Source organism: Urocampus carinirostris, chromosome 10 (genome assembly GCF_059441175.1).
Source record: "Urocampus carinirostris isolate Australia breed hairy pipefish chromosome 10, RoL_Ucar_1.0, whole genome shotgun sequence".
In the NCBI taxonomy this organism is placed as follows: Eukaryota; Metazoa; Chordata; class Actinopteri; order Syngnathiformes; family Syngnathidae; genus Urocampus; species Urocampus carinirostris.
In genome coordinates this window covers 14,180,746-14,206,269 of record NC_142358.1, presented here as the reverse complement: position 1 = coordinate 14,206,269, position 25,524 = coordinate 14,180,746, and the positions used below count along the sequence as shown (strand labels likewise).

Sequence of the window (25,524 nt, the reverse complement as noted above, 5' to 3'; positions counted from 1 at the left end):
AATGTGACCTCCAAAGTAGTGAAGTAGTTATAGGCAAAATTTCCCTTTGTAGCCTAGTTAAACACGATATATTTTAGCTTAGCTGGGAGGTACAGAGATTTTTTTGTAGTTGTGAAGTTTTTGTATTTCAAATGTAACATTTAGGTGGATGCTGTGTCACAAAAATGGCTGATACGAATGACAACTATTCTACTGTGATATAGGGAAATGATTATTAGCAGATGTGTCATTTACACCCATATTTCATTAAATTGATTAAAATAACACTAAGCAATAGAAGGGACATAACTGTATATTAATAAGAACGTTTAAACAAAAAGTAATCAAAAGTGTTTGATTACTTAATTAAGATGAGGTATTGTTTATTTTCTAAATACATTTTATAAAATTAAATAATCCAAAAACATTGAATATGTGATATTTAAATGAGCTGACCCATCTGTCTTCAAAATAACATGTCAAATACTCGAAGCTTGCCATGAGTAAATTCACTTATTTTACCATAAATTAATCCCTGTTTTTGGATTACTTAATTTCAAGGGCATTTTTAGTTTTTGTACAGTATTTATAAAGGTTAAACGAGTATTTTTTTTTTTTACCACTAGATGCCGCTGTATTGTGTCATGCATCCGAAATTGACTGCTAAAAACCTCTTTGACGAGGTTATGGTTTTCGGGTACCCGTTGCAACAAAATGGCGGGCATTTATCCCGGCTCCCTCTTGGTGAGGCTCATGTAAAAGAAATACATTTTCTCGATCGAGTATTTAAAAAAAAAAACGCATTTTTTTTGCATAATAGCTCAGATATTATTGCTTATTGTTTAAATCAGTCGTTCTTTAATCACTAGTAGGTGCTATATAGAAGACACTGTCCCTTTAAGGACCCCTATTACCTGTGCCAGGACTATTTTTCACATTTTTGAACTTATTTTAAGTGTTAAAAATGCAGTAGCTGGTGAAATCCCTAAACCGTCTGTAAAGTGGTTTTCCATTATTCCGAAGAAGCTGATTCAATTTCTCAGTTTAGGGGTTGGCGACCCAAAATGTTGGAAATAAACATCCATTATCTGCATCGCTTATCCTCAGTAGGGTCGCGGGGGTGCTGGAGCCCATCCCAGCTATCTCCGGGCAGTGGGCAGGGGACATCCTGAACTGAAGGGACGAGAGACAGACAACTAGCTCATTCACACCCAGGGACAATTTGGACCAGCCAATTAACCTGACATGAATGTTTTTGGAATGTGGGAGGAAACTGAAGTGCCCGGAGGAAACTCACACAAGCACGGGGAGAACATGCAAACTCAGGACAGATGGTAGCTGGATTTGCACCCATGATCTTAGAACTGTGCCACGCACGAGCTAACCACTGCGTCGCCGTGCCGCCCACTGAAATAGCCATACATGACCCCAAAAGAAAGATACGTGTTTGGAGCCATTTTCCCTTATCAAACATTTTTGAAAAAGTGCCCGAGAGCCACTAGGTAGCCACACATGCGGCTCTAGAGCTGCCTGTTGCCGACCCCTGGCTTAATTTGCCCATAGCTGGGATGGGAAAAGCATCACATGCTCCCATTTTAGTTGCTGTAACAAAGATTAAAAAAAAAACATTCAGTCTAAATTAAGTGATTAAAGCTTTGGTGATAGATTGATAGTGGTCCTAACACCAACTTACCAATGCAATTTTGGTAACCCAAGGTTTTTTTTCCATTTAAAAGATGGAAGGATTCTGGCTGACTTGTGTGCTTGAGCCAGTTGAAAATTAGGACTAAACATGACATTCATGGCAAACGTAACTCTCACAGGATCCCGTCATCTCCACGGCTGAACGTCCGTCTGGCCAATTTTTCCGGGTCGTGTGAAGCCATGTTGCTGAAGTCTCGGAAAATGTCCTGAAAGGTTTGGTCATCGCCTAGAAGAACAGCACGGAGGCCGCTTAGCAAATATCCATGCTCAATTTTTTTCGGTTCACGGACTCACCCGCGGCTCCAAACACCCCTTCTGAATCTCGCATCTCCTCGTTCATTCGAGCCATCCGCAACCTCAAGTAACCAATGAAGACGAAACAGAAAAGTTGACATTCTAAGTACAGTGGAACCTCGGTTTTCAAACGCCTCTCAGTTCGAACAAATCGGTTCTCGACCAAAAATTTCGAGAAATTCTTACTTCGCTTTTCTTTCAAAAAATTGGAGTTCAAACGCCGGTACGCTAGGGGCGATGCTGAGCGGCGTACGGGTGTAGATTGCCCCACGGCAACGCGCACTCCACTGCTTTCGTTTTTCAAAAGCGGTGAAGGGAGTGTTTTAACTCCTAATTATGCCTCTGAAGAAGGTTGGTGCAAGCAGCAAAGTTGCTACAGGTGAAAAAAGAGGAGTAGTGCGTACAACTATTGCATTTAAGAAAGAAATAATAGCAAAATATGAAGAAGGTGTGCGACTTTGCCTTCTTTCAGGAATACAGCATGGCTTCTGCAGACAACCGTCAAGGTAAGAAATCCTACTCATGATTATTTTCTTTATCCTTTAACTGCTCACCACTTGTTGTGGAGACCCGGGTGCTAAATGACGTGTAAACGACCTGATTTTTTTATTTTTACACGTTCATGTTAGCGTAATCTTTCGTACGGAAGATTACGCTAACGCGAACGTACAATAAGCCTGGGTTAGCTTCATGTTTACTTTCGTGTTAAACATTTAGGGTGTTGGAACGGATTAAAACAATTTTCCATTACTTTTAATAAGAAAAAACGACTTTGGTGATCGTACAAATCGGTTTTCGTACAAAGAAATGGAACGGATTATGGTCGAGAACCGAGGTTCCATTGTATTCATATTGTGGTTATTATGAGGTTTAAATTACCATAACTGATAATAAGTTCTGTTTGAACGTCCGACGTATCACATTGTGTGCCCCGAGTCCTCTGGGTATAAATGACCCGTCGTTGCTAAACCGCCAATGTATGCATATCGAATTTTAGACACAAATTCCATATTTCTTGTAAAAATCAAATCCAGCACAAAGTCAATTATAAAACATGGCGTGCAAAAGTAATGCGCTCTTGATTTGAAATACCACATTAAATGAAACCAATGTTGGGCAGTTACTTTTAAAAAGTGATAAGTTATACTGTTACTTCTTCCAAAAAGAAACCGAGTTACCATCGTAAAAGTAACTAGTCATGAGGAAAAGTAACTATTTCTGCTTCTTTAAAAAGTGGTATGTCAAAGAATTTAAAATGTTCTGTGTCCTTTGAATAGAGAAGACCAGACAGATAGTCGTATAGAACCTTGTAATATGTATCTTCTTGAAATATATATTTTTCATGAGTACCATGCTCAAAATTGTTAATTTATTGAAGTCCTATCATTAGATAACACGTGAATTTGGTCAAATTTGTCTTCTAACTCTGAGAAAACATATTGTATCCCAATAATAAAAACTTTTGTAATAACATGCTTTGTTTTGTTTTTAGCATGAGTTGTGGCATACTTATTACATTATGCGTTTTTCTCCAGCTTTAATCATTTAAAATTGTGTAATCCGTATTAAATATTTCGTTCGAGGGGGAAAACATACTGCCAATTATAATGCGGAACAGTAAATTGACTGCAAGTGTGAATAACTAAGAAAGTTTTGTTTTCTTTACTTGGTAAATCAACGGTGTGAGTGTGTGTGTGTGTGTGTGTGTGAATGGAATATTAAGCACATTGTAAAGTGCTTTGGGAGGTCTTCAGTGACTTGAAAAGCGCTATATAAATGCAGACCATTTACCATTTATTTACAACAATATATGTTGTATAGTTTTGTCCAGTTCTATCTCTAGCTAAAGCAAAGGAAGAAAATGTGTGAAAAAAGAGATTCATTTTTCTTCATTTCAACGACAGTTTCTTGTGAAATCACAATACGTAACTTGTTTTGTTTATGCCTGGTACTCTCTCCAAAACATATTTGGACTGCTTTAACCACTCGGGTCGTATGGGCACTATTTCCTGTGGTGTGTTTTAGGCAAGTACAGGCTGGTAGCTCCAATCCCTCCCCAGGCCAACATACTACTTCCTTATTATAGTGACGGGTCATTTTGATCCAAAAGCAATATGGGTTAGTTAAGCTAGAAGTTTTGTTATTTTCAGCGGAATATTTTTGTTTCCTCTACTGAAAACTGCATGGTTCACAAAATAAAAATACAAATTGACATCTCACTCTGTAAGATGTGTTGGGGAACATAGAGCCCGCGGGCCGGATCAGGCCCATTAACGGATTGAATCGGTTTTGCGAGACAAGGCGAAGAGGAGCATAAGAAAAAAAGAGGCGCATCATGTCAAAAATGATCTCGAGTTTTTAATATGTACGCCGAATGTTGCAAACCTCAATTCCCAGGCTTTCCAGTACTTTTCACGACTCGTCCTTTTTGTCACTTTTCATATGATTCAGTGCTTATTCATACTTTTTAGTACATAATACATTATTTTACATATCACTTTTTTAGTACTTCTTATACTTTATTACTTTTTAATACATTTGTATAAGTTCTATATCTTTTTCACACTTCTGTTCTTTTTCACTTTCCAGCACTAATCTATACTTTGTCCTTTTCATTACTATTTAGTACTGACTCATACTTTTCATTCCTTTTAGTACATTTTAATACTTTTACAACTTTTTTTATGGTTTTCAATACATTTTCATTTTTTACTGTTCAGTGTTTAGGACTTTTCAGTACTTTTTTTAATACATTAAAGTACTTTTCTATACAATTATATAGTTTTATAACTTTTTCATACTTCTATTCTTTTTCATAATTTTCAGTACTTGGTCATTTTCATTACTTTTTGATAGAATTTAGTGCTGATTCATTATTCTTAGTACTTTTCAATATGTTTTAAAACTTAGAATTCTCCTTGCTTTTCAGTACATTTGTCATTTTTTACATTTTAGTTTTTAGAACATCTTTATATTTTCTACTTTTCAGTACCTTTTCTCAATTTTCTGTTTCTTTTCATACTTTTCAGTAAATTTCAATATGTTGTACATTTAAAACAACATATTGAAATGTACTTTTTCATAATTTTCTTTTCTTTTTCACACTTTTCCATACTTTGCAGAACATAATTCATTTTTTACATTTCATTTTTGTTTATACTTTTCAGTACTTGCTTGTGCTTTCTACCACTTTTCAGTACTTTTTCATTCTTTTCAGTTATTTTTTCATACTTTTCTGTAAAGTACTTTTTCAAGACATTTTAGAAGTTTTTCATTTATTTTTCTGTTCTTTTTGATACCATTTTATACATTTCAGTCCTTATTCATATGTTCTACTTCATTTGCTATTTTTCATACTTTGCTGTTCTTCATACTTTAAGATATTTTAATACTAAGTCATGTTAAGTCAAGTTTCTTTGTATAGCCTTTAATCACAAAGAGTCTCAAAGGGCCACACAGATCAAAGACTATTGCAAACTATTATTAAATGGTAAATGGTCTGCATTCATATAGCGCTTTTCAAGTCAATGAAGACCTCCCAAAGCGCTTTACAATGTGCTTCACACTATACAGTACATTTTTAATTTTTTACATTTGTTTCTTAGTAGTTTTCAGTACTTAGGAGCAATAGAAAGCATGCTGTGTACTTAATCATTCTTCTCTGTTCTTTTTCAAAATTATACTCATACAATACTTTTGACTATTTTTAGAACACTTTAATAATTTTCAGTACATTTTTTCCTTTTTTTTAACATTTCAATTTTTAGTGCTTTTCATTACTTTTTCATACTTCACATTTTACACTTTTTTCAAACTTCTCAGTTCTTTTTCATACTGTTCATTAGTCTTTATACATTTTCCATTCTTTCCAGTACTTTTTTATACATTTCACTAATTTTGTCATTTTCCTCTACTTTTCAATATCCATCCATCCATCCATTATCTGCAGCGCTTATCCTCAGTGGGGTCGCGGGGGTGCTGGAGCCCATCCCAGCTATCTTCGGACATTAGGCAGGGAACCAGAACTGGTTGCCAGCCAGTCGCAGGGCACAGAGACAGACAACTTTATTCACACCTACGGACAATTTAAACCTGCCCATTTACCCGCATTTACATGCATGTTCTTGGAATGTCGGAGGAAACCCACGCAAGCACGGGTAGAACATGCAAACTCCACACAGGAAGGTTTGATAAGAACTGTGCCGCACATGTACTAACCGCTGCGCTGCCGTGCTCCCCCCTTTCCAATATTATCTTGTATATTTTTACTGTGGGTATTTTTTTACCATGTGGTCCCTGAGCAAAAATGAGTTTGACAACCCTGTCTTACAGTGTGACAATGTCTGCGTGCGCTGTCTCAACGGCAATCGCCAGTGGGTCCCGTCCACTCTCGTCCACAGCGTACTGATTGGCCCCTCGCTTCAGAAGAAGGCACACCTGCCTGCATATCGACAAATAAAAATGTCACATTTTGTATGAAGTGTATGTGAGAGAGCACATTTAGTGACCCAGTGTTTCCGGCGGTGGCTGCCGCGTGCAAGGCTCCTTGTCCTCTTCGGTCTCTGTGATTAATGTTGGCCCCGTTCTGTAGCAGGAACTCTGACACCAATAGCGACCCCTGAGGACAAATTTGAGAGACATGACATATTTTTCCAAAAGAAAAGGATTACAATATTATACAAATCATAATTTGGCTGATTTTGCATGGTTAGCACATTCGTCTAACAAGTTAAGGTTTCCAGTTCAAGACCAGGTGGAAACATTTGTTGCCCTGGAGACAAATGGGCGCCACCAGGCTGTGCTTGCCCAAGACACACCACAGGAAAAGGTGCCCTACGACTCTATTTGTCAAGGGATACAACCAAACAACCGGTACTATCAATATTTCCTGTTTATTGTTGGGAAAAACATCATCCTTCTATTACAATATTCCAAACAGGTATTTAATAAAGATGTGGAAGAAGGGGATATTTATTATTGATGTACAAAGAACATCTGAGCGTTGTATGTACAGTCCTCTCCTATTTTCTTTGCAGCTTCAAAATTCAAAACCAGAAAGAAACAGAATAACCTTGTCAACCATGTTCTCACCCCTTGGGCAGCCCCAATAAGAGCAGTGCGTCCTTCCTCCTGGGAAACACTCCCGTTTACTGGCGCGCCCTGTGCCAACGCCGCCACTAAGGTGATCAAGTCTCCAGCTGCTGCCGCTTGGTAGAGGCGTTGCAGTAGTGAAGCCTCTACTTCGTCGTGAGGCTCTTAAAAAAATATGCAACGACACATTAACAAGTACCGTAAGCCCTTCTACACAAGAGCTTTGATAAAAGTTCACACACTCCATATAATGCAACTTGGGTAATTTTAACATGACTTCTCTAGACAATTGTAAGATTTCACTTACAACTTGGACCAGACTCAGAGCACTACCTTGTAAATATGTTTGCCTATTCATCTTAACTTTCCATGTCTCATTTTTCTCTTTAAAGTCGTTATATGATTATCATTGAGTGCAACGTCTAATTTCTTCAATTAAACAGCAATATTTGATGTCATTATCCTTTGTATCAAGCATGTCAAAAATACAGCAGGATTATTTAATTTTGCCTGCCAAAAATTTCTGAATATGTCAAAAAGAAAGCAAGTCTTTAACTAATTTCTATCAAAAAATAAGATTTTTTTTTTAATAAATACAAACCCAATGCTCCTTCTCACCTTTAGAGGGCAGTAAAGGGTCTATCGATGTCTGGGACTACTTATCTTTGTTAACAGGTGTTCTCTGTGACGAACAATAATAAAACAAAGCAGCGCTTAAGGTTAACGATCAACCACTTGAATGACATGTTAAATGTGCTGCTACTCAGGAATTGACACCTGATATTGATGCACCTGTGAAGGCAAAATTATGCCAAGTTTCAGGAGCCTGCAACAGCAGGTAAACTGTAGGAGTGCAGTGCGAGACAGGGCAAAAGGTGTGAAGGCGCGACATTTGTTGGTACAGATCATCAAAAAAAGATGTATCTGGTTTTATGTTTAAGAATATATTGTGCAGTATTTTCTCAGCTTCAATAGGCCCAACCTGGAAGTTCTATCTGATGTTATTTCCCATTCACTGCTAAAAGTCCTATTTTTATTAATTTCAAAGCAGTATGACAATTGAGGCAAGCATATTTTTATTCATCGCTCCCATTTGAGTTTGTTTAGTGTGATGAGTTGGTTCAGATGTAAGGCTGTATTTACTAAACTGTTGAAATAAATATCTGTTAAGACATCCAATACATAAGATGAAAATCAAATTTTCTACTGTTTGTGAATAAATGTGTTGTGATTAGGCAAGATCCCTTGTCAGCCGTTATTCTACTTTATAGGGTAAGCTACATATGTAGGCTGAATAAAAAAACAATGAAAAACAAAGCTAAATATTTGGCGTTGACATTTTTTATTTACAATCTAGCCCATCTGAGAACATAAAGTCTGGCTCCGGCCATCCGAAGTTTGACATGCCCGCTCTGTACAAAAAAAAAAAGCATTGCCGTCATTGCGTTGCTATATCTTACTTGTGACATCCTCGTCACCATTCCGCTTCACAAACACCTTCTCCACGTACTTCTGTCTAATCCAGGCTTCTTTCTCTGCACTGATAAAAGAAAACCCATCAATCATCTAGTATTGATTACAGATTGATCTACAAGGGTGTGGAATTTACTGTGGGCTCTCTGTGGTCGGTTTGACTCTGTGCAAACATTGCGACTCGTAAATGTTGTTGATGGTGTCATTTCCCAAGACATACAGCAGCTTTGAAACAAAAGAAATGTATTTACTATATTAGAATTCTTTGAAATAGGGGCCCCATAATAATCTTTAAAGGAATTATAAAAGACCCTTTTTCCCCAATTAAGCACAAAACGTGTAGTGTTCCTCCCCACAATCATGCAGATATGTTCCAAAATATTCCACGTGCCAAGAAATTCATTTTCAAAGTAGACAGTTTGACCTCATATCACCTAGAGCTATGATGTCACCGATGACTACGAGAAGCAAAACAAATGGTGCGTCCCGTTAAAAAACAGACAGCTATTGTGGTAATCAGTGAATGCATAGCGCTCACTTTAGCTTAGAGTATTTGTAACCTTGCTTGTCGTGTCTCTGGGGAAATTCCGACGATTTTGTCAGAGTTGATCACCAAATTGTGGGTTTACTTGCCGTCGTATACACCGTGCGTTTCTTTTTTGACTTTGTCTCATTTTAGGTATGTGATTGTGACATATCCTCTCGTGCTTTTTACTGCTCGTCTTGCAATTCATATAATATTGTCCAGATAGCCCTCCATTAGCATGCAGGCTCCTGAAGGCTTACAGTTTTTTGGGTCTAGGTTATCAGTCTATTAGCTCTCTGTGTGTTATTTCTGCCAGTTTGCCCCTTTTTGGCTGCTCGCTATTTTTTGTACCATTTGCTGCACCCACCTGAGACACGCCCTAGTCATTATCCCCAAAAACTACCAAAACTTGGCCTAAAACACTAAAACCTTTCACACTAGTTAACATTTAAACCATTAGGTTGACTGGCTTGCTAGGTTGCTGGTTTGCTTCATATGACGTCAGAGCTCAGGAAGTCAAAGATGAGACAGACTATCTTCAAAATGCATTATCTGTCTATCCATCCATCAATGCATTTTATGCGCCGCTTATCCTCACTAGCGCATTGGAGCCCATCCCAGCCATCTTCAGGCAGTGGACAGGAGACACCCTAAACGTGTTGTAAAATGAATTATCTTGGAAAATAATTGGAATATACCAATGACATATATACATAGATATTATGCAAAAATATGTACTACTTTCTAACATTTTGTATGTTTTAGAATTTGGGAATCCTTTTAAATGCTCTTGCTGGATTATTGTGGCACAGCACTGAATAACACACAATTCAACTGGCACTTCACCTTGAGTTGCTCAGCTTCCCAGGAGTCCAGTGTGAGTGAGCGCACCTTGGATACATGGACGCCCAGACTCCTACAGGCAGCAATAATGGAGGGGAACAGAACAAAATGATTATTATGATTATTATGATTATTATTATACAGAGAACCCTCTCAATAACTTCGTTAACTTTTCTCAATCCAGCTAAAAAAAGGTCCCCTCTGTATACATTGATTCTTACAAAATAGTAGTCCTAATACGGTGGACAAATGTAAAAAAATAACAAAATTATTTAGACCAAAAAAAATCATCGACACATAATCTTTAAATATGTATTGTATATAGAGGAACCGCTTGTTTATGGCGGGGGTTACGTTCCAAAAAGAACCCATGATAGGGAAAATCAGTGAGAAAGATGCCTTTTTTTGTTACAGTTATACAATCAAATACTCTTATCATAAACCGAAATGAAATAAACGCTTTTTACAGGCTCAAGCCTTTTTTTAACAAAAAAAAAAAGGAATTTACGATTTTTTTTGGTAATGATTTTAGCTAACAGACATTTGGCTCCCTGTTAGCTTAAGATGTGATTTTAAGGTTCTGTTGGTATTATACAAAATCATGCATGGATTTGCTCCCTCATATCTTTCAGATTTATTTTCCCCAATGTTCCGGTCCGGAGCCTTCGCTCTGAAAACGCTGGTCTACTAGTGATCCCAAGAGCCAAGAAGAGATCCGCAGGTTCGAGAGCGTTCTCCATCGGGGCTCCAATGCTATGAAATGCTTTCCCCCCTGAGATTCGATCTGCAACCTCAGTGGAACTGTTTAAATCTAGGCTTAAAACAAACTGCTATTCTATAGCATATGAATAACCTATATTTTATGTTGACAATATCTGTGCATTATTTGCTCTCATGTAGTTTTTAGATTCTGGGGATGCTGTAATAATAGTCTGTGGTTTGCAGTAATCTGTGGTCTGTGCAGCCCTTTGAGACCCTTTGTGATTAAGGGCTATACAAATAAACATGACTTGACATGATAAATAACTACTGTAAAAATGAGAAGCGGGGAGACTGTTTAGACAATCAGAATGCAGAACACAATACGAATTTGTGAAGTAGCGAACCGTGAAAAGTAAACTGCTTTATAGCTAGGGGTTACTGTGTTTTATATATATATATATATATATATATATATATATATATATATATATATATATATATATATAAAGAAGTATGTTTACATGAATATAAAAGTTTTAAAAATGTATTTTTCTTTAAAAATAGTAATGTATTTGCCTTTAGACATTGTAATGTCCCGATAAATTATGTGCATGTGTATGTGCATAGATGTGTTTACCGGTGAATGCCAGAGCATTGAATGCACACAGTAACACCCAAGTTGACAACTGCCCATCGTGGTTCTGCTTCGCCACAGTCACAACAGTGTCTGTTGCCAAGGCCCTGCATAGCCACGCCCAGCACAGCCTTCTTTTCACTGGTCACCGTGATGTCGCCACCGCTAGGCAGGAAGAGATCCTGAGTGTACGGAAAGAATTTATTAGATATTTTCCTTATTGAATACTTAATAATTGGAAGGGATGAGTCTCATGCCTGTGTGGGCGTAGCCTGGCCTGGCTCTCGATACGCCATATCGATGCTTCCTTGGAGTGCTCCCATCCATGCCAGCCTCACATGCTCAGAGTCTGCCTGAAGGGCACAACACCTGAAGGGACATTTAAGAGGTATTGTGGGAGGTTAGCATCAAATGGGAAACTATGGGGGGAAAGGAGGATTTAAATTACAGTAGTGTCTTAATCAATGCATAAAATGTTTCATACTGTAACAGGGATACAGTGTTTCCTCCAGAATTTTGTGATACCCTGGTTGGTAGACAGTCTAGGGAGGTTTGGGGACATACTCCCCCGGAGGAAATTTTTGTACATTTCAAGCATAGATTCAATAATAAAGTGTTGTTCCCAAGCTGTACTATAAGTTTTAAATTTAAATGCAATACTCATATCGGTGATTTGGTAAATTACAGTATTAAATATTAGTACCGCTGCTTTATTGATGCTGGTGGACAGGATACCGGTTCTTCTTCAATGCTTTACAGGCTACTGCAATGTGCAATTTATAAGCTGGAGTTAGGGCATGTGTCCACCAAAACACTACTACTCTGAGCTAATCTAATTCTAATTGGTTGCAATGGCAGGGTTTTAACGCACTGTTGAAAATGGCAAAAGTGCAACTAGGCGGTGGGCAGGTTTTCTGCATGGAATGCTCAACGCCAAACCTGGTTGCAGGGAGTTGAAAAATGTTTAACTTGGAGAAATGTGACGCTGGTCAGTGTTACATTTTACGCAGTGTAGGCGGGGTGGGAAAATTACTGCGACAAACAGTAAGGGTTTGCGCTTTAGCGTGGGATGGATGGGATGACTGAACAAGATTCATTCGGACTGATTGATTAATCAATTGACATTTATTTTTTTGTCCGTTTATCAAATACAAGGTTATAATAAATTCCAAATGAACAGCTTTGATAAACAATTAAGACTGACAGAGATATGAAGCACATATACAAACAGTGGCACTTGTGATCATTTATTTTTAAGTTATTTTGAAAAATTCACATTTATAAATATGTAAAATATTATATTATTAATTATTGTTATTATATTTCTTAAATACACCAATTTATGAGACCCTGGCGGGAACAATTAAACCCTGGCGACGCATCAGAATCATTTTATGTAGAAACACTGGAATATTATTAATGACACCAGGGCAAAGAAAAGTGGAAAATGATTAGATAAATTATGGGACACGTCCATAGATTTCACTTGTTCATGAGGTTTTTGGTTAATAAGACTAATCCATCAATCTTTGGGTGCATTCGCAATGATCGCAGCAAGGCTTTAGGGCTAGGACCTTAGCTTGGTCGTTTGGCTGAGAGTAAGTGTCCCGGCTCCTAGGCTTTGTAGCGTATTATGAACTGACCGATAACGGATAATGAATAACGAAGATAGATCAATAACCCTTAAAACCCCCCCCATCAATCTTTGGGTAAGACAGAGTTTTTGTGTGTTTTGGTCCTACTTGTGCACAGACATCAGCTGAAAGCAGAATCGTCGATCCATGTCCTCCAAAGATTTGACGGCACATAGTCGCAGGTCCTCAAACAGAAGCATGGGTGGCTCCTAGGGAAAAAAATAACCAATAATGCTCCAAAGTCCTCATAATTAAGAAAAGCTAATTATAAACGTATTTACTTTGTGTGACTTTCTGTAGATGAGTTGGTTATCTCTGATCGAGAACCAGCATCTGTAAATACAGAGAAAATAAATTGCAAGTAAGTCTTATAAACATGCTTATGCTTTGTTTCTTTGTGGAACTTTGTGATTTTATTTGTGTTACCAAAATGCTACTAGAGCACTAATTCACTAATGGCAACCACAAGACCTGAACCCCTATTGCCAATAATTCCTTTAGATAAGTTTATTTGGTTTTTGGACACCTGCAAAGGAGATTCACAGGATGCCAGTTCGCTATACTGACCATTATACCTCACTGTTGTTTGTTTTTTACTATTATGCATTGTTTACATCAGGGGTGTCAAACTCATTTTAACTGGGGGGCCACACGATAAAACAAACATTCTGTCGGGGGCCGGACTAGTAGATTAAAGAGAAAGAAAAAGAGAAAAAAAAAGAGTAAAAGGGAGGGAAAAGGAGAGAGGGCGGGACAAAGAAAGAAAAAGAGAGAGATGGAGAGTGTGTGAGAAACCAAAGAGATAAAAAGTCGTGAGAGAAAAGAGAAAAGAAAGCGCAAAGGGTATGAGGAGAGAAAGAGACAAAGAGCAACAAAGGAAGAGAAAAAGAGAGACACAGAGAGTGAAAGAGACAGAGTGGGAGAAAAGGGGTGGCGGGGAGAGAGAGAGAGAGAGAAAGAGAAAGAGGGAAAGAGAGAGGGAGTGAGAGAAATACAAGTACAGTGTCTTTGTGAGAGGCACCTGGCTTTGGCAACATCAAGTTGACATATTTCAACCTGCAGCTTGGTTTTCTCTTGCGCTTCTCTGGGTGTTGTCTCGCGGGCCGAATTCAATCCCTTAGCGGGCCTGATCTGGCCCGCGGGCCGCCTGTTTGACACCTGTGGTTTACATCAATGTCACTATAAACTGTGTTTCTGTTCTTTGATATCCACACCCATTAGGCCAGATCTGCTTTTGTAACCTGGATAATTTTCTAAAAAGGGTCAAGGGAGGGCTGTTAGAATAGGTTGAAATTTCATTTTCGAGGCTTGGGTCTTTTCCTGTTCAAAATCCTTATTTTAAATGTCTACTAAACTATAAACTTATAACATTTGCCAAAAATTATGTGCGATCTTTTCAAAAAGATATTGACAGAACACATTGCAGTGGGGCTGTAGTGTACAAAGTTGGGGCGGCATTTATGGGCCACCAGTCATTTAGTAAATACAAAAACTTATACATACATCTAAAAGTGTATTTTATACATACTGCATTCGTACAAATGTGAGATTTAACAATTTACGATTACCGGTACCTCTAAAAATTCCTAATTTAAAGAAAAAAATCTTAACTAAATAAAAGACAATTGAGCTGTTGTTTTCACACGAAAAAAGAAAAAACAATAATACAGAAAATGAAGGAGGTGTGCTTGGTAAATTAGAAAAAGAAAAAACAAACATCTGTATAACTGCTCTACCCTTTATTTTGTTTGCACGTGGTCCTAAAAGCAAAACGTTTATACACATTTGCATTTATTTTTTAACGGATTGTTAAAAAACAAGTGTCAATTTGGCTTTCTCGTGAGCTTCTGAAAACACAAAATGATTCAACAGAATATTTCCTACGGATGAGTAAAAGAAGTATCTTCATCGACACAAGAAGACACCCGACCTTTTCCAAATTTTTGACTTCTTTCTGGAGCGTTTAAAGAGGTAACCTTGGATGATGTCGTCACTCGTTCCATGACACACTCGGAACAGCGTCTCTCCTGAGGCATCCTAACAGACGCACAGAATTAAGTCATCTTCCACCTATTTTAATATTGAAGACCTTAAAAGATCATGTGCACTCCAAAAAGCCTCCCCGATATAATGTTAGAATAGGAGTGGGCAAACAATGGCCAGCGAGCCAGATACAGTATAGCCAGTCATCCTATTTATTCTGGCCTGCTAAACGAATGTGGTAATAATATACTAATACATGGTGGGGAAAAATAGTACCATTGATAATGTGTTGATTCCTGCCACTCTTGTTGCCCATTGTCCCTCCGATTGAAAAATTATTTTTTATGAAGCATTTTTGTCATGCGATTTGTTTATCATGTAGTTATCTATCAAGACATCTATTAAATTCTGGGGAAAAAATAAATGGATAAAAACTTTATGACTAGATCAATTGACTTTTAGGGTTTTTAATGCATATTTTTAAATTTAGTTCTTAAAAAGTATCATTATATATAAATTTGCTTTATTTTTAAGTGTTTTATAACTAATTTGATTAAACAAATATGTATGTGTAGATGTTTGTATTTTAATTATATTCCTAAATATTCTTTTATATCCATGTATTGCTGAGGTATCAGATTAAATACTTTAAAAATCAATTGTTTTTTCTTCCTGGTCTGTCCTTTTTTCTAAATTTTTGAACCTGGTACGGCTTGTGCCTCAAAAGGTTTGCCCACCCTTGTGTTAGAAAGTTTAAAGTGGCCTTTGGTCTTGTGGTTAACCTACTCGTTGCTGGACCAGCAGGTGTGCGTTCTCCAACTCTTTCTTTTTGCTCACACACTCGGTGGACCGCACACACAACTGGAGATGAAGTCAAAGAATTATTGTAATTCAAGCTGGCAGAAACATTTATCATCTGAGTTTTGTGGTGATGCAAGAGTGTGTGTTTGCTTCAACCTGCGTGGCCATGACCTTCATAGTGGGCTCGAGGTCACGAAGCAGGTCAAAGCCTTGATGGAAAAACGTCAGCTGAGCGTTGACCAAGGAGAACACCTCAACACCACAACAAAAACTTTGAGTTTTGTTATTTTGGAGCTATATGGTCGTTATTGACACTGGATGTCTTAAAGTGGAATTCATGACGAAGTTACGTTTTGAGAGCAGTCATAGTCTCACCGAGTTCAAGATGTCCACTTTCTGCTGAGTCTTGAACGTGTTGAGCTGGATTTAAAAGAAAAGATAGAATAAAAACGATAAACAATATGACACAAAAGAATGTAAAAAAAAAGTATAAACATAAGTAGCATAAGGAATTATGGTTATTGATAATTTTAAAATCAAATGTTATACCCCTGAATTATAATTTAAAGGTGAGCCTCTGAAAGATCCCCAACCCTACAGTTAAGGCACAATTTTTACGGCCTAATTTACTAGTCCAGCCCCTGAGAGTTTTTTTCACCCACGTGGCCCCTGAGCTAAAACGAGTTTGAATCCCCTGTCTAATATGAATGAATGAATGAATGAATGAATGTGTTTGTGTCTGTACCTGGAGACAATAATCCAGGGCAAAATGCTGATAGCATTTTCGGGTAGCTATAAGCAAGTGACTAGCTTTCTCTGCTTCTGCCGTCTTGTGTCGAGACACTTGCGCGTTTTTCACCGTGGCTGTGTCAAGATCCTCACTGATGCGCACAAACTCCTCGCGCGTTTCAGACAGCTGAGGCAGGAACCTCAAAGACAAATAATCAACTCATCAATCACAGACGCTGCTTGCATTTTGAAATGTCATCAAGTAATAAGCGTTTTTCTGCAAAAGGTTGATGATACGTGTTGATCTTGTTCATCCTGGAGTGCCATTTCTAATCTCGTTGCAAACAATGTTCACTACCTTGTTATTAATGACAACAAAGTCTATTGTATTGTACTGTATTGTATTGTATTATATTCAATGATGCAACCCTGCTTATGAATGTGGGACCAAAACAATCTAGAGATTATGAATTTCAATTCAAAACATTAGTGTTACAAATTGTTGTTAAAGGTGCTGTCCGGAATTTTGAAATTTTCTACTGGTTGGCATAATCTTCCTGGTTTAAGTCATCATTGCAGTCTCTGTCAAGCTCCTTGTGTGGCACAAGCAATTAAAGACGCGCTCAAACAAACTTTTCTTTTTTACATTGTTGGGGTTTGGGTTAGCATTTGGACAGTATGTGAAAGAGGCCTTTTAATGATTTAAATATTTTCAAGCTACATTTACAAGAAACTGCGGGGACGAGCATGAAATCACTCTCCAGCCCGTTTCCTGCTTCCTAATGTGTACCAAACAGCTCTGTAAAAGTAAGATAAAAGCAGATATGTGTGGTGGATAAAAGCATTTATAGAGGCTCTTTGAACTAAGTTGGACATTGTTAACACACAGAAAAGATATTCTGCTCTCAAGTTTTTAAGGACACCACAAATGATGCAACGCACCTTTAAAACATTTGAGTTTTGAATGTGTGTTTTGGGGTTAAAGACAGGGTTCAAATTTAAAAGGGTTTGCGTTAACGATTCAAGCCAAAGATTGATTTATATGATGGAAAAATTGAACATTCAGGACATAAATTGTTTTTAAGCAAGGACTTATGTTGTGTATTGGGCCAGTACAGCCTGGTGGGGCCCATCCCTCTCCAAGCCAATAAGTATGTACTTACTGCTTGCATAAATTGCTCATTTGATGGCTGATGGCTCGCTGGCTCTGATCAAGTAGCATCTGACAGCAGAAATAAAAAACTGCTTTATTTCTATGCATGCTCGCGCCTGTGTGCGCATGTGTGTGAATGCATTCTCACCGTATGGAATGTGAGCAGCTCCTGCAGGCCTTCTTTGAACTGGCTCAGGCAGTTCTAAGAAGAAAAACATCAGTCATTCTAAATATATCTGTAGGTACACATATTTACTTGTCATTATTAATTACATTCAAGAAGTCAGGCAACTCATCCACCTAACAGTCCAGTCTCCGCTCTCTAGTTTTTTTTATGTGAAAACATAGAATGCTCTCCAAGTCCTTGTCACCTAACTCATGTGCATGTTTTGGTCATGTCCTAAAGCTAGTTGAATATTGGAGATCATTTTTTGGGTGTGTTTTCGATATTTTAGGAAAATGTATTAATCAATCGCCGCAAAGAGCCATCTTTGTCAGGTTCCCTGACAATCTCTCGACAACTGTTATACAGGAAAACGTTTTAGCCTTCTTTTCGTTGATAGCCCATAGGATACCACTTTATCAACATTGAGCATGTTGTATACAGTATTTGAGAATATTGAATATCACAAGTGTTTATTATTCATGTTTTCTTTGAAAGAAAATACAATCAAAACGATGTATGAATGCCTGTTATGTTGGCCGATTTTGTTTAATAATTAAAAAAATAGAATAAAATAAAAACAAAATTAGAAAAACAATCAGTATAGGTTCTGCACATTGCAAAAAATTATGCAAGACAATAAAAAATCTTCAATTGGAAAGAAGTTTAAATGTGCACCTTATAATTTGGTGCGCCTTATATACCGTGAAATATGGTGGATACAATTGTAAATGCAGTTTAAATTGAATGATACCGTATTTGGTAAGTGTTCTGCCTTTGAAAAACAAATGGAGAGGTATTTGAGGGAAATCTTGTGGTTAAGATGCCAATTTGCTAAAAGGAAACAAAAGAGAATCACAGAACTTTGACGGCAGTGCAAAGGCCAACTTTTGAACACTACAGTACTTAAAGATATTTGTTTGGAGTGACATTTCAAACGAAATCATCGACAGTAGTTTTGTTTAAATTATTGTTAAATGATACTGCATACAGTAAGCGGTCTGCCTTTGGGAAACATATAGACTGGTCTTCAAGTGGCCTTTTGTGGTTAACACGTCAATTGTTTGTTGCTAAAATTAATTTTTGAGGTGAAACCATGTGTTGATATATGTTCTATGAAATAAATTATCCATAGAAGACCATCTGATGCATCTTTGCTCAGTTGACAGGGAACATCCTGAAGTGGTTGCCAGCCAGTTGCAGGGTTTAAATAATTTATTTCCATTTAAATGTATTTATTTTTTATTCAACCTTAGCTCTTACTGTAGTTTTAATTCCATGTGCCTTATAGTCTAGTGCAAGTTATATATGAGAAATATATTAAAAAAAAAAGACAATTTTTTGTGAGTGCACTGTATAATCCTGGTCTCCTTATAGTGCGGAAAATACGGTACTCCCAAAAAAAAAAAAGAATTACAATCCAGGTTTCATTCAGCAATCGTTAAAGCATATTGACCATGATACAATACAGAGTGTTTAATATTAATAATTAGCGACAATCATTGTTTGTAGTGCGTCATACCATAATATGAAGAAGTACTACATGAACAGTATTGTTATTCATTGAAGAATTTTAGTGGACTTGATCAAAACATTCCAAGAATGCAAATATATTCTTAAAGGTTTTAGAATTGATTACATCTCAATCTCAAACAAGGTCCTTTACTGCTCACCGTGACGACGCTGTCCTCCTTGTGTCGTGTGAAGAGCTCAGACAGGCCTGCTAGAAACATCTGATTGGCTTGGTTGTAAGTTTGTCCTGCCTCCACCATTTTACCGCACAGCGTCGTCACCTAATTGGTTACATGACAAAGATAGTTTAAATAATTTCGTGATGAACAATCATTCAACATTTTGTGGCTTCTTGGTGAAAGGAACAAGTTAAGGAAGTACACCGAATGATTGGTTTGCTATTCTCTTGTGATATCTAGGTAATAAGGACACAAATATACAGTACAGTGAACAAAATAAGTATTCGAACACCCTGCTATTTTGATAGTTGTCGGCTTAGAAATCATGGAGGGGTCTGAAATTTTTATTGTAGGTGCATGTCCACTTTAAGAGAGATAAACTAAAAAGAAAAATCCAGAAATCACAATGCATTATTTTTTTTTAACAATTTATTTGAGTCATACAGCTGCAAATAAGTATTTGAACACCTGTGTTTCATCTAGAATTATGACCCTGAAAGACCTGTTAGTCCGCCCATTAGAAGTCCATCGGCACTCCACGTATCATCCTGAATCATACGGACCAGTTTGAGCTCGTTAGCTGCATAAAGACACCTGTCCACCCCATACAATCAGTAGGACTTGTAACATAGCGAAGATCAAAGAGCTGTCCAAAGACACCAGAGACAAAATGTTACACCTCCACAAGGCTGGAAAGGGCAACGGAACAATTGCCAAGCAGCTTGGTGAAAAAAGGTCCACTGTTTGGAGCAATCATTAGAAAATGGAAGAAGCTTAACATGAAGATATGCAAGATATCACCTCGTGAGGTCTTAATGATTCTAAGAAAGGTCAGGAATTGGCCCGGAACTACACGACAGGAGTTGGTAATACACTAAGACGGCATGATTTGAAATCATGCATGGCACAAAAGGTTCCCCTGCTTAAATCAGCACATGTCTAGGCCCGTCTTAAGTTTACATATGACCATTTGGATGGTACAGAGGAGTCATTGGAGAAAGTTTTGTGGTCAGATGAGACCTAAATACAACTTTTTGGTCATAATTCCTTTAAGCGTGTATGGAAGAAGAATGAAGAGTACAATCTGAAGAACACAATCCCTATTCTAAAGCATAGGGGTGGTAGCATCATGCTTTGGGGGTGTTTTTCTGCACATGAGACAGGACGAGTGCACTGCATTAAAGAGAGGATGACTGGGGCCGTGTATTGTGAGATTTTGGGGAACAACTTGCTTCTCTCAGTCAGACCATTGAAGATGGGTCGTGGCTGGGTCTTCCAACATGACAACGACTTGAAGCACACAGCCAGGAAAACCAAGGAGTGGCTCCATAGGAAGCATATCAAGGTTCTAGCATGGCCCAGCTAGTCTCCAGACCTGAAACCAATCGAAAATCTTTGGAGGGAGCTGAAACTCCGTGTTTCTTAGCGACACCCCAGAAACCTGACTAATCTAGAGAAGATCTGTGTGGAGGAGTGGGCCAAGATACCTCCTGCAGTGTGTGCAAACCTGGTGAAAAACTACAGGAAACGTTTGACCTCTGTAATAGCAAACAAAGGGTACTGTACCAAATATTAACATTCATTTTCTCAGGTGTTCAAATACTCATTTAAAAAAATCGGGCATTGTGATTTCTGGATTTTTCTTTTTAGTTTATCTCAATCACAGGGGACATGCACCTACGATTGAAATTTCAGACCACTTCATTAATTCTAAGTGGGAGAAATAGCAAAATACCAGGGTGATCAAATACTTATTTTCTTCACTGTATGATTGTAATATGCATTAAAACAAAAGAGCTACAACATTTAGAAAAACAATTGTTTGCCATTCTCTTGTCCCATATAGGGGCCTGAAAAAGGAAGACCTTTCCCCCCCTCACTTGTTCATTTACATACAGGTTGTGAGACAGTTAAAACAAGTGCTCAAGTTAAGATGAGCAGTTTCTTCTTAGGTTTATCATAAAATAATAATCCGGGGACTAATGAGCAATGAGCATGTAGGATTCAGGAATGTGAAGTTAAAATGACTGACAATTTTATACTGGGAGGGTGGGCCTTGACAAAAAGAAACTTTAGAGGTAGTGGAAAAATCCCTCATTCCTACCTTCGACTGATAAAACTTAAGGCCTTCTGAGTACCGCAAACTTTCAAAAAACAATTAAAAAACAGCACTTGAAACAATGCAGAGACTGATTAAGGAACTGAATGAATGGGTATATCAAGAAGTCTAGTAATTAAATAATTACACTGTAATACATTAACAATCATAAAATGCATTAACCAGGACCCAATAAATGAAGAAGTTATAAATGACAGATATAATAAAAAGGGTTCTAAATAAACACCTGATACAACCATAACTATAAATGCAGTGACATATTTCATTTTTTCGAAAATGCCCAAGGACAACTTTGTATTTAAGGCAATACAGAACGATAGGATTAAAAACAAGAGTAACTCAAATGGCTGTGCCCTCTTTGGATATCACCCATGTTGAGACACGAAAGCATTTTTTTTTCTGTGGCATTACTCTTTTTGGCCGGGTCATTGGCACATGAAAATGGGAAACCCTAATTGTAAGACTGAGTTCAGATGGAGACTAAAATCCTGAAATAAGGGTAGAAACAGCCCAAATATGTATTTCTCTATTTGGAAACCACATGCTGCAAAGAATCCAAGGAGAAAACAAAAGAAAACAGGAGACTGGAAGTTGAAAAGGAGCTATTCAGTCATCCTGTTGCTCTTTTTGCTGAAAAAAGACTGAGTCAACAAAACCAAACGTGCTGAGTCAGTTTTTTTTTTGTATTTTCACATCTAGGGTAACCTACCTGACTGCATTTAAAAGATGGTGGCCATATCTAAACTCTTTGCTCTTTTTATTGAGAGGACAGACAGACAAATAAACAAACAAACAACAACAAAAAGGATATACATACATACCAAGATCCCAAACGATAATCGTATCCCCATACCTGTCAACCTGTACGTTTTTGCCGTACAAAGTACTTTTATTATTCATTTTAAGACATGTACAACATACAAGAAAATCTGTACGGAAAGACACAAATTTGTCAATTATGGGTACCATCCAGTATACACCGACTATCATGAAACAGCAAATCAATCAAGTCAAACGAGTTCGCCACGGCAGCCTCTATCTCGGTATCGTTTTTTTCCCGTTGCAAACGAAGCGAGCGGTTTAATGCTCCTGTGCGCATGCGTCTACCGCCTCGGATTTAATGTGGTAGTTGTGTAGTGAAAGGAAGTCCGTCTCTTTTTTTCGGCTACACTCATTAAATAGAGCCGGCTCTCAAACGGCTCACTTGCTTTGATGCATTATATTACGAATTATGATGTTGTATAAAGAAGTTAAGGGAAAAAGGAAGTATAAAAGGAGAAAATGAAAAAAGACAGGTTTGTGGTTATCCCTTTAATCAGTATCCTACCAACAATAATTTAATGCAGAAAATGAATGAATAATTTGAATAAGAAAATGTTTTACGCTACTTAATTATAGTTGCGTGGATTTTTTCCTTCTACAGTGAATGTCCAAGCTACTTAATTTTTGAACCTTTTTTTTATAATAAACCTCATTCATGTCGAGCAACTCAGTATCTCACAACAAAATGTTAATTAACAATATATATGATATAACGAGCAGCACGGCAGCGCAGTGGTTATTGTCCCTTAGGTGTGAATGAGCGAGCGAGTTGTCTGTCCCTGTGTGCCCTGTGATTGGCTGGCAACCAATTCAGGGTGTCCCCTGCCCACTGCCCGATGATTGCTGGGATGGGCTCCAGCACCCCCGCGACCCTACTGAGGATAAGCGGTGCAGCTAATGAGATGAGATGATATAACGAGCAGCATGGCGGCACAGAGGTTAGCGTGTGTGCGGCACAGTTCTAAGGTCTCGGGAACCTCCTGTGTGGGTTCAAATCCAGCTACCGGACTTCCTGTGCGGAGTTTGTATGTTCTCCCCGTGCTTGCGTGGGTTTCCTCCGGGCACTCCGGTTTCCTCCCACATTCCAAAGACATTTTCAGGTGGATTGGCCGGTCCAAATTGTCCCTAGGTGTGAAGGAGCGAGCAAGTTGTCTGTCCCTGTGTGCCCTGCAATTGGCTGGCAACCAGTTCAGGGTGTCCCCTGCCCACTGCCCGATGATTGCTGGGATTGGCTCCAGCACCCCCGCGACCCTACTGAGGATAAGCGGTGCAGCTAACGAGATGAGATGATATAACGAAACACATGTACAATATAACATGTTAAACCACATAAATAAATACGTTTGAAAAAAAATATGTCAAGTCAAGTCAAGTCAAGTATATGGTGTAAGATTATTTTGTATTTTGTAAGGGAAAATACAAGAGTTTGTAAGGGCTTGGAGCCCTGGAGCTTGACAGGTATGTATCCCCCCCACGCTTTGGTGCTAAATATTTACCGTCACTGTACAACAATATCGTTCAACGATGCATTTCAGGCTACAACAATGATTGTTCATTGCCATCTGGTGGCAGACCGTTGCGGCATCATGGACCAAGAAAAGTTTCTTGACGTGATTCGAGGAGCTCCAAATTAGACAAAAGTGTTTGTTTTATAGAATTCTTACTGTCAAGGGACATATGTCAAAACAGGGATTGTGGTATTTTGAGTCAGGGTTCAGTTACCTTTTCCAGCTGTGTATGCAGCAGAGAAACATCCTCCTCAAACTGATCCAGGCTCAGCCTTAAAAGCACAACAACTCAAAAGTTGAGTCACCGATGAGTCTCGAAATCAACAAGCGAGAGTTGCTCACCTGAAGCCAGGAGAATCTGCAACACACTCCGAAAAGTCTAGCAGCGATTCCATGGAGAGCGAAGGCACTATTGGACACTCGTTGCCAAGAGGGATGCACGCACAGAACCTCTAAAGATACCTAACACTCGCGAAGACTGCTCATAGTAGGAAAAAAAGTCTGACAAAACATATACGTACTATCTAGAAATGAAGAATACCCCTACTGAGTTTTATGGGTTGTATGGTGCATATTGTTTCGAAAATTAAACATCAGCTGCCATCTCTGCATCCATACACCCAAAGTGATGCTAACGCTGACTAGAGTTTTTGACCGTCCTAAGCAAACATCCGGGTTGTATTAAGCCTGCAGTGCCATCTGGCGATCAGTAGCGGTATGACGTGTTTCAAGACGGACTTTTTTTTAAATCGTTAAATTTATTTTCTTGAGACTAAAGATAACATAGCTCTCAACCCTCACCCAATTGGCTTCCTTGTAAACAATGTTGGGCACACTACTTTAAAAAAAGGTGATTAGATATAGTTACATACTACTTCTTCCAAAAATGAACGGAGTTAGTAACTGAATTACTCTATAACATGGGCGTAATCAGCCGGTTTTTGGGGGGTGTTCAAGCACCCCCGAAAATTATGGCATTTTCAAAACTCACTTTTCCTTGATAAATGGCATTTGATTAGCAACAATATACAGCCTAAACTGTAGCATGAGAAAAACTGGTTTAACTTATGAGCAGGGTTCGGTAGGGTTACTTTAACTGGATTACTTTCAATTACTTTTGGATTACTCCAATACCAAATATGCTAATAAAAGACAAAATAAACTAAATATGAATAGAATTACTAAATTTTGTGCAGGCTTGGGGAGTAACGGAACACATGGAACAGCAAAAATGATGTTGGCAAGCTGTTTGGATTTATTTTCATTTTGTTTCTGTCGCATTTTATGTTAGTTTTGCTGGAGATCAAAGCCAGGAGAGAAAGCTTACCACGTGTTGTGAGTCATAATTTCATTCATATTTAGTTTATTTTGTCTTTTATTAGCATATTTGGTATTGGAGTAATCCAAAAGTAATTGAAAGTAATCAAGTTAAAGTAACCCTACCCAACCCTGCTTATGAATGAGATGTATGCACTACTCCTTTTCAATAAAATAACGATAGGGAATCCATTAAGAAAAAAAAATGCAAGATGCAAAATAAAAAAATCGAGATAGCTTGACTTGCTGTTAGCTTTCAACTATCACTGACTATATCGTTTGGGGCTTGGTTTCCCTACCACCGTCTGCCATGAGGCAAGAAAATGGCATGCCTCACTCTGTATCTGCATATGCTCAG

General features: G+C 38.0%; 1 protein-coding gene across 1 annotated transcript; it reads right to left on the bottom strand.

The window, feature by feature from the left end:
* Positions 1-137: 137 nt before the first annotated feature.
* On the bottom strand, positions 138-24,505 carry LOC148357861 (arf-GAP with coiled-coil, ANK repeat and PH domain-containing protein 2). The gene is made up of 22 exons (XM_088346231.1): positions 24,192-24,505; positions 24,064-24,121; positions 19,383-19,502; positions 17,695-17,748; positions 17,557-17,615; positions 16,410-16,593; positions 16,040-16,084; positions 15,821-15,916; positions 15,650-15,724; positions 14,811-14,917; positions 13,162-13,213; positions 12,989-13,089; positions 11,504-11,615; positions 11,250-11,428; positions 9,914-9,983; positions 8,678-8,766; positions 8,529-8,608; positions 7,069-7,232; positions 6,486-6,595; positions 6,308-6,418; positions 1,978-2,039; positions 138-1,909 (listed from the first exon to the last, which is right to left on the bottom strand). The coding sequence occupies exons 1-22, from the start codon at positions 24,242-24,244 to the stop codon at positions 1,797-1,799; spliced, it is 2,094 nt and encodes a 697-aa protein (XP_088202357.1). The 5' UTR covers positions 24,245-24,505; the 3' UTR covers positions 138-1,796.
* Between the last annotated feature and the right edge of the window lie 1,019 nt (positions 24,506-25,524).

Coding starts and splice junctions, on each gene's coding strand:
- LOC148357861 (XM_088346231.1), bottom strand. CDS start 24,244: ATGGAATCGCTGCTAGACTTTTCGGAGTGTGTTGCAGATTCTCCTGGC. Junction 13,214..14,810: donor AAGTCAAAAATTTGGAAAAG/GTCGGGTGTCTT, acceptor CTGTATTTACAG/ATGCTGGTTCTCGATCAGAG. Junction 6,419..6,485: donor GCCACCGCCGGAAACACTGG/GTCACTAAATGT, acceptor GTCGATATGCAG/GCAGGTGTGCCTTCTTCTGA.